General features: G+C 44.8%; 1 protein-coding gene across 4 annotated transcripts in view; it reads left to right on the plus strand.

The window, feature by feature from the left end:
- Positions 1 to 11247, plus strand: part of SKAP2 (src kinase associated phosphoprotein 2) — a 151053-nt gene extending 139806 nt beyond the window's left edge. For 3 of the 4 annotated variants that reach the window (XM_031940535.1, XM_031940534.1, XM_031940532.1), the window contains exons 12-13: positions 8546 to 8647; positions 8962 to 11247. In XM_031940535.1, coding sequence (XP_031796395.1) covers positions 8546 to 8638 — 93 coding nt within the window. In that variant the 3' untranslated portion in view covers positions 8639 to 8647; positions 8962 to 11247. The remainder of the gene's footprint in view (positions 1 to 8545; positions 8648 to 8961) is intronic. The other variant, XM_031940533.1, reaches the window with a different exon arrangement.
- Positions 11248 to 11725: the final 478 nt, after the last annotated feature.

The following is an 11725-nucleotide window of genomic DNA, read 5'->3' on the forward strand; positions in this document are numbered from 1 at the left end:
TTGATGTGAGAGGAGACTGAGCGAGAGGATGTTGGAAAGTTGGGGGGCACAATCAGGCCCCCCTCTCTGAGGGAGTACCCGGCTGTGGGGCAGCCTCAGCTCAGTCCTTGAGTCTTCCTGTCCTGTTTCCTCCTCTGTAAAATGAAACCCCAACTGCTGACTCCCCCGCCCAGGCTCCTCCCACGGCCAAATCTAGACCAGCAGAAGCTGAGGGACGGCTCCCTGAGGGCGCTGCTGGAGGCACTCCTGGCTGGGTACCAGTCCCAGGCCACGCAGGGGTGCCCCTCTGCCCGCCCGGAGCTCCCAGGATCCTGATGGCACGAGGAGCGTGAGGGAGAAAAGGGAAGGGAAGCGAGGCACGGGCAGGGGCCACGCCGGCCGCTCTGGGTCTGAGAGGGGCATGAGCCTCCCCAGGGAAGCCCTGGCTGTTCAGGGCTCTCTCCCATAACCGGGGCCAGCCACAGACACCTGGGGAACGTGGAAAGGACCCAGAGGAGCCTGAGGACTTCTGTTCCCTAAGAGGAAATGGCCTTGGCCTTGCCTGCCTGGCTCTCTGGGCCCTTCCTGGGGCCCCTACACTGTTAACAAGGCCGCCCCTCTGAGCCCAGACCCACGTAGCCCCCAGGTGGCCAGGGAGGCCCCAGGGATCTTTGCACAGATCCAAGCTACTGCTGGGCCTTGGGCAGCCCCTGATGAAGGCTCCCATCAGGGGCTGGCCCAAGAGTCGGCCTTTACCGTTCTCACGCCATCTAGTGGCTCCAGGGGAGCGGTGCAGGGATCATCCACCCTCTCCCACCCAAAATGGTGCCGGAAAGTCAAAGGCAGTTTGGCTTGACAAGTCCGTGTCAGCCAGAAATCGGCGCTAACCATGAAAAGGAAAACTTGGCGAGGATGCCGAGTTTAACCGAAATATCGCCTCCTTCAGCAAGGATGGACCACCCCACCCCCACCCCCACCCCCCGCTGGCCTGGCAGAAACACCCTCCAGAATTCCAGCATCAGGATCTTCCATGACCGGATGAAGCCGGTCAAAAGCAGCTTTGGGCAGATGTGCATTTGTGTCTGTACGGTGACATATAATGCAACATGGTTGGCTGTGCCCCCTGGAACATCCTCCGGGTCGCCACCACTTTTCCTTTTCTCCTGAAGCTGCAGATAGTTTTCACAAAGGCCCCATTTCTTGAGGATGGAAGAACTGTCACCTTGTGGAATAGCCGGCACTGAGTCCCCATTTGTGGGCTTCGGGGGAGACGCCTTTCACTGGCTTTGGCATTAGAGCCCACCTTTATTGAACCGAATTTTGGTCTTTGTTCTTTTTTAAAATTTTGTGGCTTTGATTTCTCGAGAAAGACTTTTGTGACATGGTTACCACAAAATATGGTTGGCGGGAGAAGGGGGTCCACACGGTTTAACATGCAGGAGGCCCTTGACTAATGGCACCATTTGATCCCGAAGTAAACATTGTACGTTGTATTATTATGAAGAGTCAGCCGAATGGAGTCCTCCCCCTTCCCGTTCTCACTCTTCCCAATTAGCAGCTGTCAGGGGACTCCTGGCTCAGCTCATTCTCTTCTTCAAAGTGTCTGTGGCATTTTCAGAATTTTAACCTTTGCACTTTACCAATAATCAATCCAAGGGCCATTCGCCTTGCAGGGAGAACCTAAAACTTGGGACTTTGGGGCTTTCTCTACTGGGCATCTTAAGTGAACCAGAGTTGGGGGGCCAAGAGCTGTTTTCTAGGGACATTTGAGATTTGCCTAAACCAGAAATATTTTCCCTCATCCCTGCAGTAAAATATTTTCATTAACACTTGAATTGAAGTTGTTTTTGAGGATTTTTTTTTTACACAACTCAATACATTCTCAAGTATAAACAGCACAAGTTTTTGTGTGTTTTATGGGAAGGTTACATCCCCACAAAGTGAGCGGTAACTCCACAGTGATGGTCTGGGCTTTGATTTATTTAACAGGCCAGACAGCCAAATCCTTCTGAGACAAATGAACCTTTTCAGTGATTTTCAGGGATCGAGCACTAACAGCCAAAGCTCAGTTTAAACTTGTTTACTCGGCTTTACTGTTTATGCACTTTGAGCTTAAAACAGGAGAGCAACGTATTCATGAGTCTGGATTGTACGAAATGTGGTCATTTCTGCCTCGGTATCTGAGGGGGAGTTATTTGGCCTGACATTCTGTTTGATTCAGCGAGCTTTATTATTCCCCTACTAGGTGTGAGGAACCGGGGATTAAAACTAGGAAGTACTTTCAGCCATCAGGGAAATCATGGGGTGAAGAAAGAGACAGAAAAGTAAATCCAAAGTCTCTGAAATCCTTCTTAGAGGGGGCGGGGAGAGCCTGGCCAGGATCAGGAGACGCCGGACACCCCTGTTCTCTTCTCAGGTCACGTGTTCTCTGGGAATCATGGAAGTGCCCTCTGAGGCTAAGCCTTCCTTCTCATCCTGCAGGAGTGGCCGAGGGGGCTCCAGAAGGCCTGGCCTTTGGCGCAAGAGAAAAGCAGGGGATTGGCAGGACAGACTCACTTCAAAGCATGCGCTCGGCCAATGCAGATGGGACTGCCAGGTGGTAGCTTTTATGAGTTTTTAAAATTAAAAAAAAAAAAAAAAAAAAGACCAAAGGAAGGGGAAGCAGCTCTGGTCCAAGGCTTTGCACCTCCTTCCCAGAAGGAGGCCACATCCCCTACATGGCGCGGTGCTTGTGCCCACATGGGCACATATGTTCTGGTTCATTCATGACTCTCCGTGGTCTCATTTGGGTCGTTCTTGGCAAAGGCACTGGAGCGGTTTGCCATTTCCTTCTTCAGCTCATTTTACAGATGAGGAAACTGAGGCAGGCAGGGTGAAGTGACTGCTCCAGGTGCCTGAGGCTGGATTTGAACTCAGGGAGGTGAGTCTCCCTGACGGCTGTATAAGTATACACACACATACACAAAAAGGCATTGAAAAGTTTAAGTTAAATACCCCATGATTTATTCCCCTTCCCCCACTGCCTAGTTTAAATCGGATTGAAAGACTAACCCAGGTGTGGAATATTCGCAAGATCTTGGTTTTACACTCGGGGAAGCTGAGGCTGTGCAAGGAGAAGGTCATGAGTGGAATTTGAACCACTCCGCACCTGGTGCTCTCTCCACTGCCCCAGGTGTCTCCCGCAGAGGTGTGTGTGTGCCCCTGTAGCTGTGCCGCCCTTGGGGGTTACTCAGTTTCCTCCACCTGCATTTCCCTGTTCTCATCCTTCCACTCCTCCCCTGCCAACAAAACAACAAAACTGGGCTTCCAGCTGCTTAAGTTCCAAAGAAATCAGAGCTTTCTGTGTGAGGGGCGACTACTAAACCATCATTTCAGCAGTCGCATGGAAGCTGCCTCTTGACTTTTCCCCCTCAGATTTGTCTGTTTCTCATTTGCTTTTTGGGGGTCACACAAAGGAGGGACAGTCGGCAGGAACTTTGCAGGGGCTTCCAGGGGGGTGGGCCTTCCTTAATATGGTCCTGAGACTATATTAGGAGGCGCTGAGGCAAATATTGAAATATTTTGAGTAGGTATTGTATTCAAAAGGCGCGTGCCCCTGTTTGGGAAAAACTCGACTCCCGGCCCCATTTCTTCTCCATGGGTGACTAAAAAGCTCTTTTTGTGAGTTGATACCATATAAGCTGACAAATAATATCGAAACTAACTGGCTCCTAATGAGCAAATTGCTGACGTCTGTAGATAAAATCCCCTCGGTTTTGCCAGAGGGCTCATGTGTGTGTTTGGGAAATAGACTTCAGCCGCCCCGTCCAGGCTGTTAACCTGTCCCGCACCTGTTGCTTTCAGACAGTGAGAACCAATGCCTGGAAGAGTAGCCCCCCACCCCAGCCCTCCAAACCTCCTTAATACTGAGGCTTAGGATATGAAGGAAGCTTTGGACCAGATGGTTTCTGGAAAGTGGAAGATGACCCAGGAGAAATGGATGTCCTCACTCAGAAAAGGGCTGAAGTCACCGCCATGGCCCCACTTAAATGTAAAATAATACACTACCAGCAGAGAGGGTTCAGTTAATGAGTAAATATGACTCCTGACTCCTTGGCCAGAGTCTGTAGTTCACTTTGCCAAAACTAGCTTTTTCCCTTTCACATAAACATTCTCAAAATGACACAATCACTTGATTTTGCAGCTTTAATAACTATTAATTGTCACTTGTGCTTTAACCATGAGACAAAACAGAGGTTAAAAATAATTTCCTAGTCTGAAATCAGAAAAGTGTCCAGGGGAGGAAACATTCACTCTTCAGCACAATTAGGAGCATTTTCTTAATTTTTTTTTTTTTGGGGGGGGCTTTTACTGCCATATTGCTCTCTGCCTGGGAGCCATTCATTTTGCAGATATTGAGTTTCTTTGGAGTGTTATTTTCCTACGGTGAGCATCCTCACACCTCTGGACCTTGATCGCGTTACCAGGGAGGAGAAAGAAGCTTTGTGCTAGTAATTACCTAACATTGTCAGAAGTGACTGCAGGCCTCTTTCTAGTGATAACAGAATAACCGCATAATGTAGCTTTATAGCACATGATTAATAGAAAATAATTACACGTCTTACAAAGGGATGCAATATTTCTTATAAATTGACTAGAATGGTTTCCTGTAGATTAAAGGACTCTTCATTATTTTATCAGTCCTCCTGAAGCCTCGTCACTTGCTAGGGTTAGCATTTTAGTGGCTGCAAAGACCGACTGGAGGGAGGGATCCCGGAAAGCCGGCCTTGTCGGGATCTGCTCCGTGCGGGATGGAGGCTCTCTGACCTTTAAGAGTACGTGGAGATTTAGATAACGCAGTGGAGGAGGTGGGCAGGTTTATTCACCTATTTATTTCTCCTTTTTATTGTCATTATATAGAGTTGGGTCTTTTAAAAAATGGCCCAAGTGTGACATTATCCAACAATACTGTCATTGGCATGTGGACAGAAAGATAACATTGAATTGATTGTAGTGTTTTCTCCAATGTGAGTAGGTTATAATTAATAATAAATCTTTGTTTTAGGGTGAGGAGGGAAGCCAAGGCGGAGAATATATTCATAGGACTGGGTAACGAAAGAATCTTCTGGCCAAAGTTGGGAATCCCGTTCTCCCAGAACCGGGAAGTCTATGAAGCAGTCATTCCAATTTACAGACTGCAAATGGTTTGATTGGGATTCATGTGACTCTGGAGGCTTATACAAAGGGTAGTAATGATCAAAGTAAAAGCATTGATGTTGGTAGACTTGTCTCCACACTCCAGTGGCTGCCACAAATCCATAAATTAGCTTACGGGATTTTTACATGCTTGTATTTTATTGAATCTCTTAACTTCACACGGGAGCATAAAACAAAATTATTTCCAAATGGAAAGATATGAAAATTTGGTGTTTTTAAATGAACTTTTCTGATTTAAATTCTCTGAGATTTTAGTGTATATTTGGGGAAGCATTTATCTCATAGTTTCTTGATTTGTTTAACTTATTTACATAGAAGGCCCAGGACCCATTTTAGTACAAAACTTTTTTCCCCTTTCATGTGAATTTTAGATCATCTGTTTATGGCAGAAGCAACTCAGCCTGTTATTTCTTCCTGTGGCTCTCTGCTTGGTGAATCTCATTGGTCGGCCCACGGCATGGGATCCTACATGATGGAAAACATGTCCTTGCTTCTTTGGGGAAGAGTTTGCCAATTTGGCAGTAGATTTCTTTTAACCTAGCATAATGAATGTAACTTGGTTTTTTGAAAGGGGAATTATGCCTTTAATCAAGTTGAATTTGTGAAGGGAAGAAAAGAGGAAAATGAGTGTTTTGTCCTGAATTAATTTTAATATAAACAGTTAAAATCCTGATTTTAAAGTAGTTCCCCAGAATTATATTTGGACCACAAAGTGCCCAAACCATCTCCACTCCACCCTGCCCTTGTTAAATGATTTGACTTTGGTGGCTTACAGCCCTGAGAAAATGGGGTTTGGGAGATCTTTCTGGTTGTTATCCTTCATTCTCAGGGGACCAGGGGTCTTCCATGTTGTGGGTCGAGGTACAACACCTCGGACCCTGTCACCTGTTGGTTAGCACATGGACACTTGGCGTGGAGGTGGCTCTGAATGGGCGCCTCAGTGACAAGAAGACCTTGTTCTGATAACTTGCCTGTGTTTAGGGAAAATATTCATCTTTTCCCTTTTTTCCTCCACTGGTCTACTCTGAGCCTCCTGATGTGATGGGGAAGCTGGAGACTGCTCTGCCCTCTCATCTCCCCATTTTACTAGGTCACACATACTCAAATTGGGGCAGCTAAATTGGGTTCTCCTTAATATGGACACAAGTGGAGGGTAGCCTGTTCCCTGGCCCTTTCAGATTTTCAATGGGACTCTCTCAAAGAGCACCATGTGGTAGAAGAGAGAGAAAACTCTGACATTCTATACTGGGAAGGAATTAGGTTTATTGCTCGAAAGAGAACGAGGAAAGGAGCATTATTTCAAGATTACCCAAATTTAGCATTTGTAAAGCTTGAGAAATAGTAAGTAATGGAACGCTAGCTAGCAGGTTTACAGCTCCTCAAAGTCCATAGAACATTTTACAGCTATGACTTCATCGGAGGGTGATGATATGTTGACAGATGAGGAGCTGTGGCCGAGGAGGGGGTCTTGTTCTCCCTCTATGGCCCCATGCCCCCCGATTATCCTATGCAGCATGGCCACATAGCTGAAGTGGAAAAGACCCCAGTCTGATGTCTGTGGTAAAAATGCACCCTTAGTGACTAGGTAGCTGACAACCCTCAACTGGCTCATCAGCCCCTGGAGGGCAGGGTCTGCCTTTTGCTTTTCTTATATCCCCAGCCCTTAGCACGGAGCCTGGCACACACAGTAGGCACTTAATAAATGTTTGCTGATATTAATGATAGTTTGCATTTCTCAAGGATTTGATGATATCAGCTTTCACATGCATGATCTTTGCACACAGCAGATGCTTAATTGGGTAATTCCAATGATAAACACTTGTTGGATTGGGTTGGCTCACATTTGACCCTTACAACAATCTTGTAAAGTGAATACTGTGAATCTTATCACACCCATTTCACAGATAAGAAAATGTTCACACTACCAGCTTTCTCTTGCTCATCCAAACCATTTATTTCATTCTCTCATCTCTAACTCATGTCCAGGCCACACTAGAATCGATTTCTACTTATGAAAAGGATATTCTGCAAAGCAGAAGTTCAAGAAGACCTAGTTCTGATAACTTGCCTGTATTTAGGGAAAATATTCATCTTTTCCCTTTTTTCCTCCACTGGTCTACTCCGAGCCCCCTGATGCAATGGGGAAACTGGAGACTGCTCTGCCCTCTCATCTCCCCATTTTACTAGGTCATACATACTCGAATTGGGGCAGTTAAATTGGGTTCTCCTTAATATGTATCGGTTTAATAATCATTCCGCTGCAAATTTAATTTCTTTGTTCCCTTTGTCCTCCTCCCCTTCACTTAAGCAGTGTGTGTACATGTTTATCCCTGAATCTGGGAAGTTGGAACGGTCGTAATCAATTGGATTGCAGTTGGCATTGATTTTAAAATATTTATCTTATAGAAAAGAATTAAATTGAAGCCCCTTAATGCTCCTTCAAGAGGATTGCTTTTGGAAGATATATTTCTTGAAACTTGTAATTCGTTTTATTTTTTATGTATCTCAGTAAAATTAAATAAATTGCGTCTCAGATTCCATCCTGACACTAACATGCAGAAGAGCTCTGCCCGGTGGGAGGGGCGGGTACAGACTTGCCTCACCTCACACACTTGATAGATTTCGGAAACTCTTCATAAAAATCACATTTTTCTTTCTCAGTAGAATCCTATTTTCCCATTAGAATTTTTAGAGGTACTCTTATTTTTTTCTGCTCTTAAAATGGCAACAGTTCTTAAAATTTTACTTCTACATTTCTTTCTCTCCTAGTTCATGCTCCATCACCTACACTAATTACACATCGACTGTAGCCCCTTCTGCCCACGACTCTTGTGGGAGTTTTGTGCTTTTTTGTGTGCTTTTTTTGGTGAGTCTGTGTGGTCTTTTTTTTGGTTTTTCTCTGGCTCCAAGAATAATCTCTGCAGCCTTGTCCTGTCTTGTGCTTTCCTGGAAGCCCCCACCTGCACTTTTCAACCTCTTTCACCTCTTATGATTGCATTTCGGGGTCGAAGGTCTCAGATTGAGCTGTTATTTTGGAGTTCTTTAAGAATCCCATAAAACTGGAATTTAAATATTGAAGAAAAGCCAGAAGAGCTAATCCACCTGAGGTGGCCAGAGTATATTGGATGCATCCATTTCTTTTTTTTTTTTCTATACCAAGTAATAAACATACATTTCTTGTAAGTTCATTTAAATCTTTATCTAAGAGGATTTTTGAAAGTGCCCAGAAACAGAAAGATGATAATGTTTCCATTTTCAGTTCAGGTCCTTCTAACTTTCTAAGAAAGAAAATGTTTGTAAGAAGTTGCATACCAAGTGCATTGCGTTTATCCCCGACTAAAGGTTAATATTGCATATTGTTTTCAATTAGGACTACAATAGATTTGGCTGGTGGGTAGGAGAAATGAAGGGAACCATTGGCTTGGTGCCTACAGCCTACATAATGGAGATGTATGATATTTGAGAGTCCTGGGTAAGTACATTTTAATCCAATCTTCTGTAATGGCTCATATGTTCTCTTGTTCTGGGTTGGTGGTGGTGGTGGTGGTGATTTTGTTTTAACATGCCTTTCCCTTTTCTGAAACTGTTGGAATGGGTCTGTCAAAGATTGTTTTCTTCCCATCCTTAAAAAAAAAAAAGTTAAATTAAAAAAAGTTTTGTGAAATTTCTCTTGGAGGTAACGAGCTACTTGTCTCAGCTACCTTTTCTTGGTAAAAGTCCTACTTGTGGGCCTGTTGATGAGCTTCTGAATCATATCTGAAAATTTGACTTTTTTTTCCTAATCAGCAAATTCTAACATTTAGAAGCGAAGAAAGATGGAGCTTTCCGAGACGCCGTGGATTTAGCGCGATCCTCTGAGCTTTGAATGATGGCTTATCTTCTTCTCCGCATCTCAAAAAGTCATCCATATCCTCTTTCCATTCATTTTTGCCTGTAATGTTATAACTCTTCCTTTAACAATGTTTTAATGATCATAAATTAGGTGAAAGTTATGTAGAGCAATCTGCTACAAGCAGTAAAATTATTATACTTGTTGCTACTTTGCATGAGAAGCCATCAGACTTTTTATTGATTCAGCTGCTTTGTGTGAATCCCATCATTTGGTTTGGAGGAACCCCTGCACGATTTCTCACATGTCAGATGACTGTTCCTATCAGGGGTCTTGTGATACCCATTACTCATTATAAGGGAAGGTTTGTGGCCACAATTCCACCGATTCCATTTAATCTATCTTTAATGAGGAAAGTTTGCAAATTGGCCCTTGGCACTCAGAAAATGTCTTAAAACACCGTGGGTGGCTTATTTTGGTGTTTCACATAGCAGTGATTTTTTTTATCATCAAAGAATTTATGTCTAATTTGGCAAACATCATGTGAAATGTGACCTCAAGAAGGAAGAAAAGAACAACGGACTGTCAGCATCCAAGAGGTGTGCCATTGAATGAACCACTGAAGCCCTTTGTCGTTAGAAACCATTTGGGTTGTTGGCAACCAGACTGCGGGGGCATCGGGGCCGTGGGTTTTACTCCGCTCCAGTCACTGGAGCATCATGGGAAAGCGGCTGACTTTGTATTTATGAAAGAAGTTTGTTATCTTAAACTTGGCCTGTGAACTCCGTGCAGAATGATGAAAGGCAGAATTGCTTAGAGATAGGCAGGACCTTTGGCGTCCAGTCCCAGCACTTTATAAATGAGAAAAGGTGATCGCTGTGGGGCACTCAGTTTCCGGCAGGCAAGCTTTGCGATGACAGGAGCCTTGCTGGGCGGTAGTGGCCCCGGGCCCACGGGCAGCACGTGCCCTCTGGCAGACAGGCGTCTGAAATGGCCCCAAATTCTGATGCTTTACGGCAGATTTTGGCTCTTTATGAGCAAGCCATTGAGTTAGATGTGACACCTCCTTGGGCTTCCACTCCTGCACTCCTGGGGAGCTGTGGGCATGAAGTAGCCTTCCCAAGGACTCCTTTCTTCAAACAATATAAAACGTTTACAAACATGACAAAACTTAGCAATATCAAAGCTACAGGGCGGAGTTCATCTTCCTCCTCTCATCACTGTCAAGCTGGCAAACTTATGTTTGTCTCAGCCTCTTCCCGAAGTCCACACACAAAAAAAAATTGTCCTTTCATTGTAACTTAGGAAGAAAATGACATCTTAGTCTTAAAAATCAGTTACATTCGAATATCTAAACCAAGATAGCAAAAATAAGTGACCTTGGTCTGGAGACAAACTTCCCATGTCACGAGCAAAGCAAACTTGATTTTCCGAGTTAAGTTGGTAAGGGGAGAGAAATCCCTAAGTAGGGCAAGGCCCATGGGCCTGGCTTCTGGGGAGCTTTTCGCTTTGCCGCATTGGGCCAGTAGATGGCAGCAGATTTTCATCACATGGGGAACCATTGTGAAACCCTTCCCCCACCTGGGCTACAGTCATCTCTAATTTAGAACATTTGGAGAATTCCTTCCTTTTTTTTTTTTTTTTTTTTCTTTCTTTTCTTTCTTTCTTTTTTTTTTAACTGTTAATCCAGGAGAGGGAGTCCTTTGCCAACCGATGAATAACAATGTCTGTCCGGACACTCTCCCGCTAATGGTGTCATGCAGGGCCCCCAGCGAACATTGCCATTTTTCTGGGGCCTCCAGGGAGGGTGAAGAAAGGGGTGCCCTTATTTACTGGGAAAATCACGTCAAGGCGCCCGTTTCCTTAGATCCGGGTCTAAGCCACGTGTGTATACTTGTTGAAATCCTTTGTGTGTCATAGGGAAAAGTTTCCTTTACTCCCCGGACAACGTCACACACCCAAGTCCAGCATGATATTCTTAATGTGATTTTAAACAACGTGGATCAGGAAAGATGCTAATTGCCGGGTTTTCATTGCATTTGCTTTGCTTTTATTTGTTTTTCTATGAACAGTTAGAGAACCAATTTTTTTCCAAAGGTGATTGTAAGTCATATTTTATATAGCATTTTGCTTGATTATTTGCTCTGTACTGAATTTGTACGCTGTTGCCATTAGATCTTACAATAATGTTCCACTCTGCAAATTTTTAAGGTTCAAATAAAGTTTAATTGTTTGCAAACTGTTATGATGCTAATAATTCAACAGCCTGCTGTGTTACTAATGAAATTACTTTGTTATGATTAATTTGGAAAATAGTGTGTTGATTGTAGTAATTAAGCACAACAAGGTGCAGTGAGTGATTCTAATGCCATCTGGCCTCCAAACTGAATGAAGAAATGAAATAGGGCTGTCATCGGAATTTATTCAAAATAGTAAGGATGATACAAATGCCGGTTATTGCTGAGGGACCGAGGCTTCGGCGCAGCTCGCTCTGCGCTCTGGCTGCCGCTTTTGTCCATGGAACGTTTTCGATGGCGCCAAAGGCTTGGCCGGGCCCGTGTCCTTCCGGCGCACACAATTGATCCTTTTGCCTGACTTCAGTGGGTGGCGGCGGGTCCAGTGGGACTGGAAAGTCCCGTGCTCATTGGGAGACTCACGGCCCGCTCTGGTCGCCGCCCTCCGCCGCTGCTGGGAGGACCCAACCTCCCCCGGACCACCCAA

This window comes from Sarcophilus harrisii, chromosome 5 (assembly GCF_902635505.1).
Source record: "Sarcophilus harrisii chromosome 5, mSarHar1.11, whole genome shotgun sequence".
NCBI lineage: Eukaryota > Metazoa > Chordata > Mammalia > Dasyuromorphia > Dasyuridae > Sarcophilus > Sarcophilus harrisii.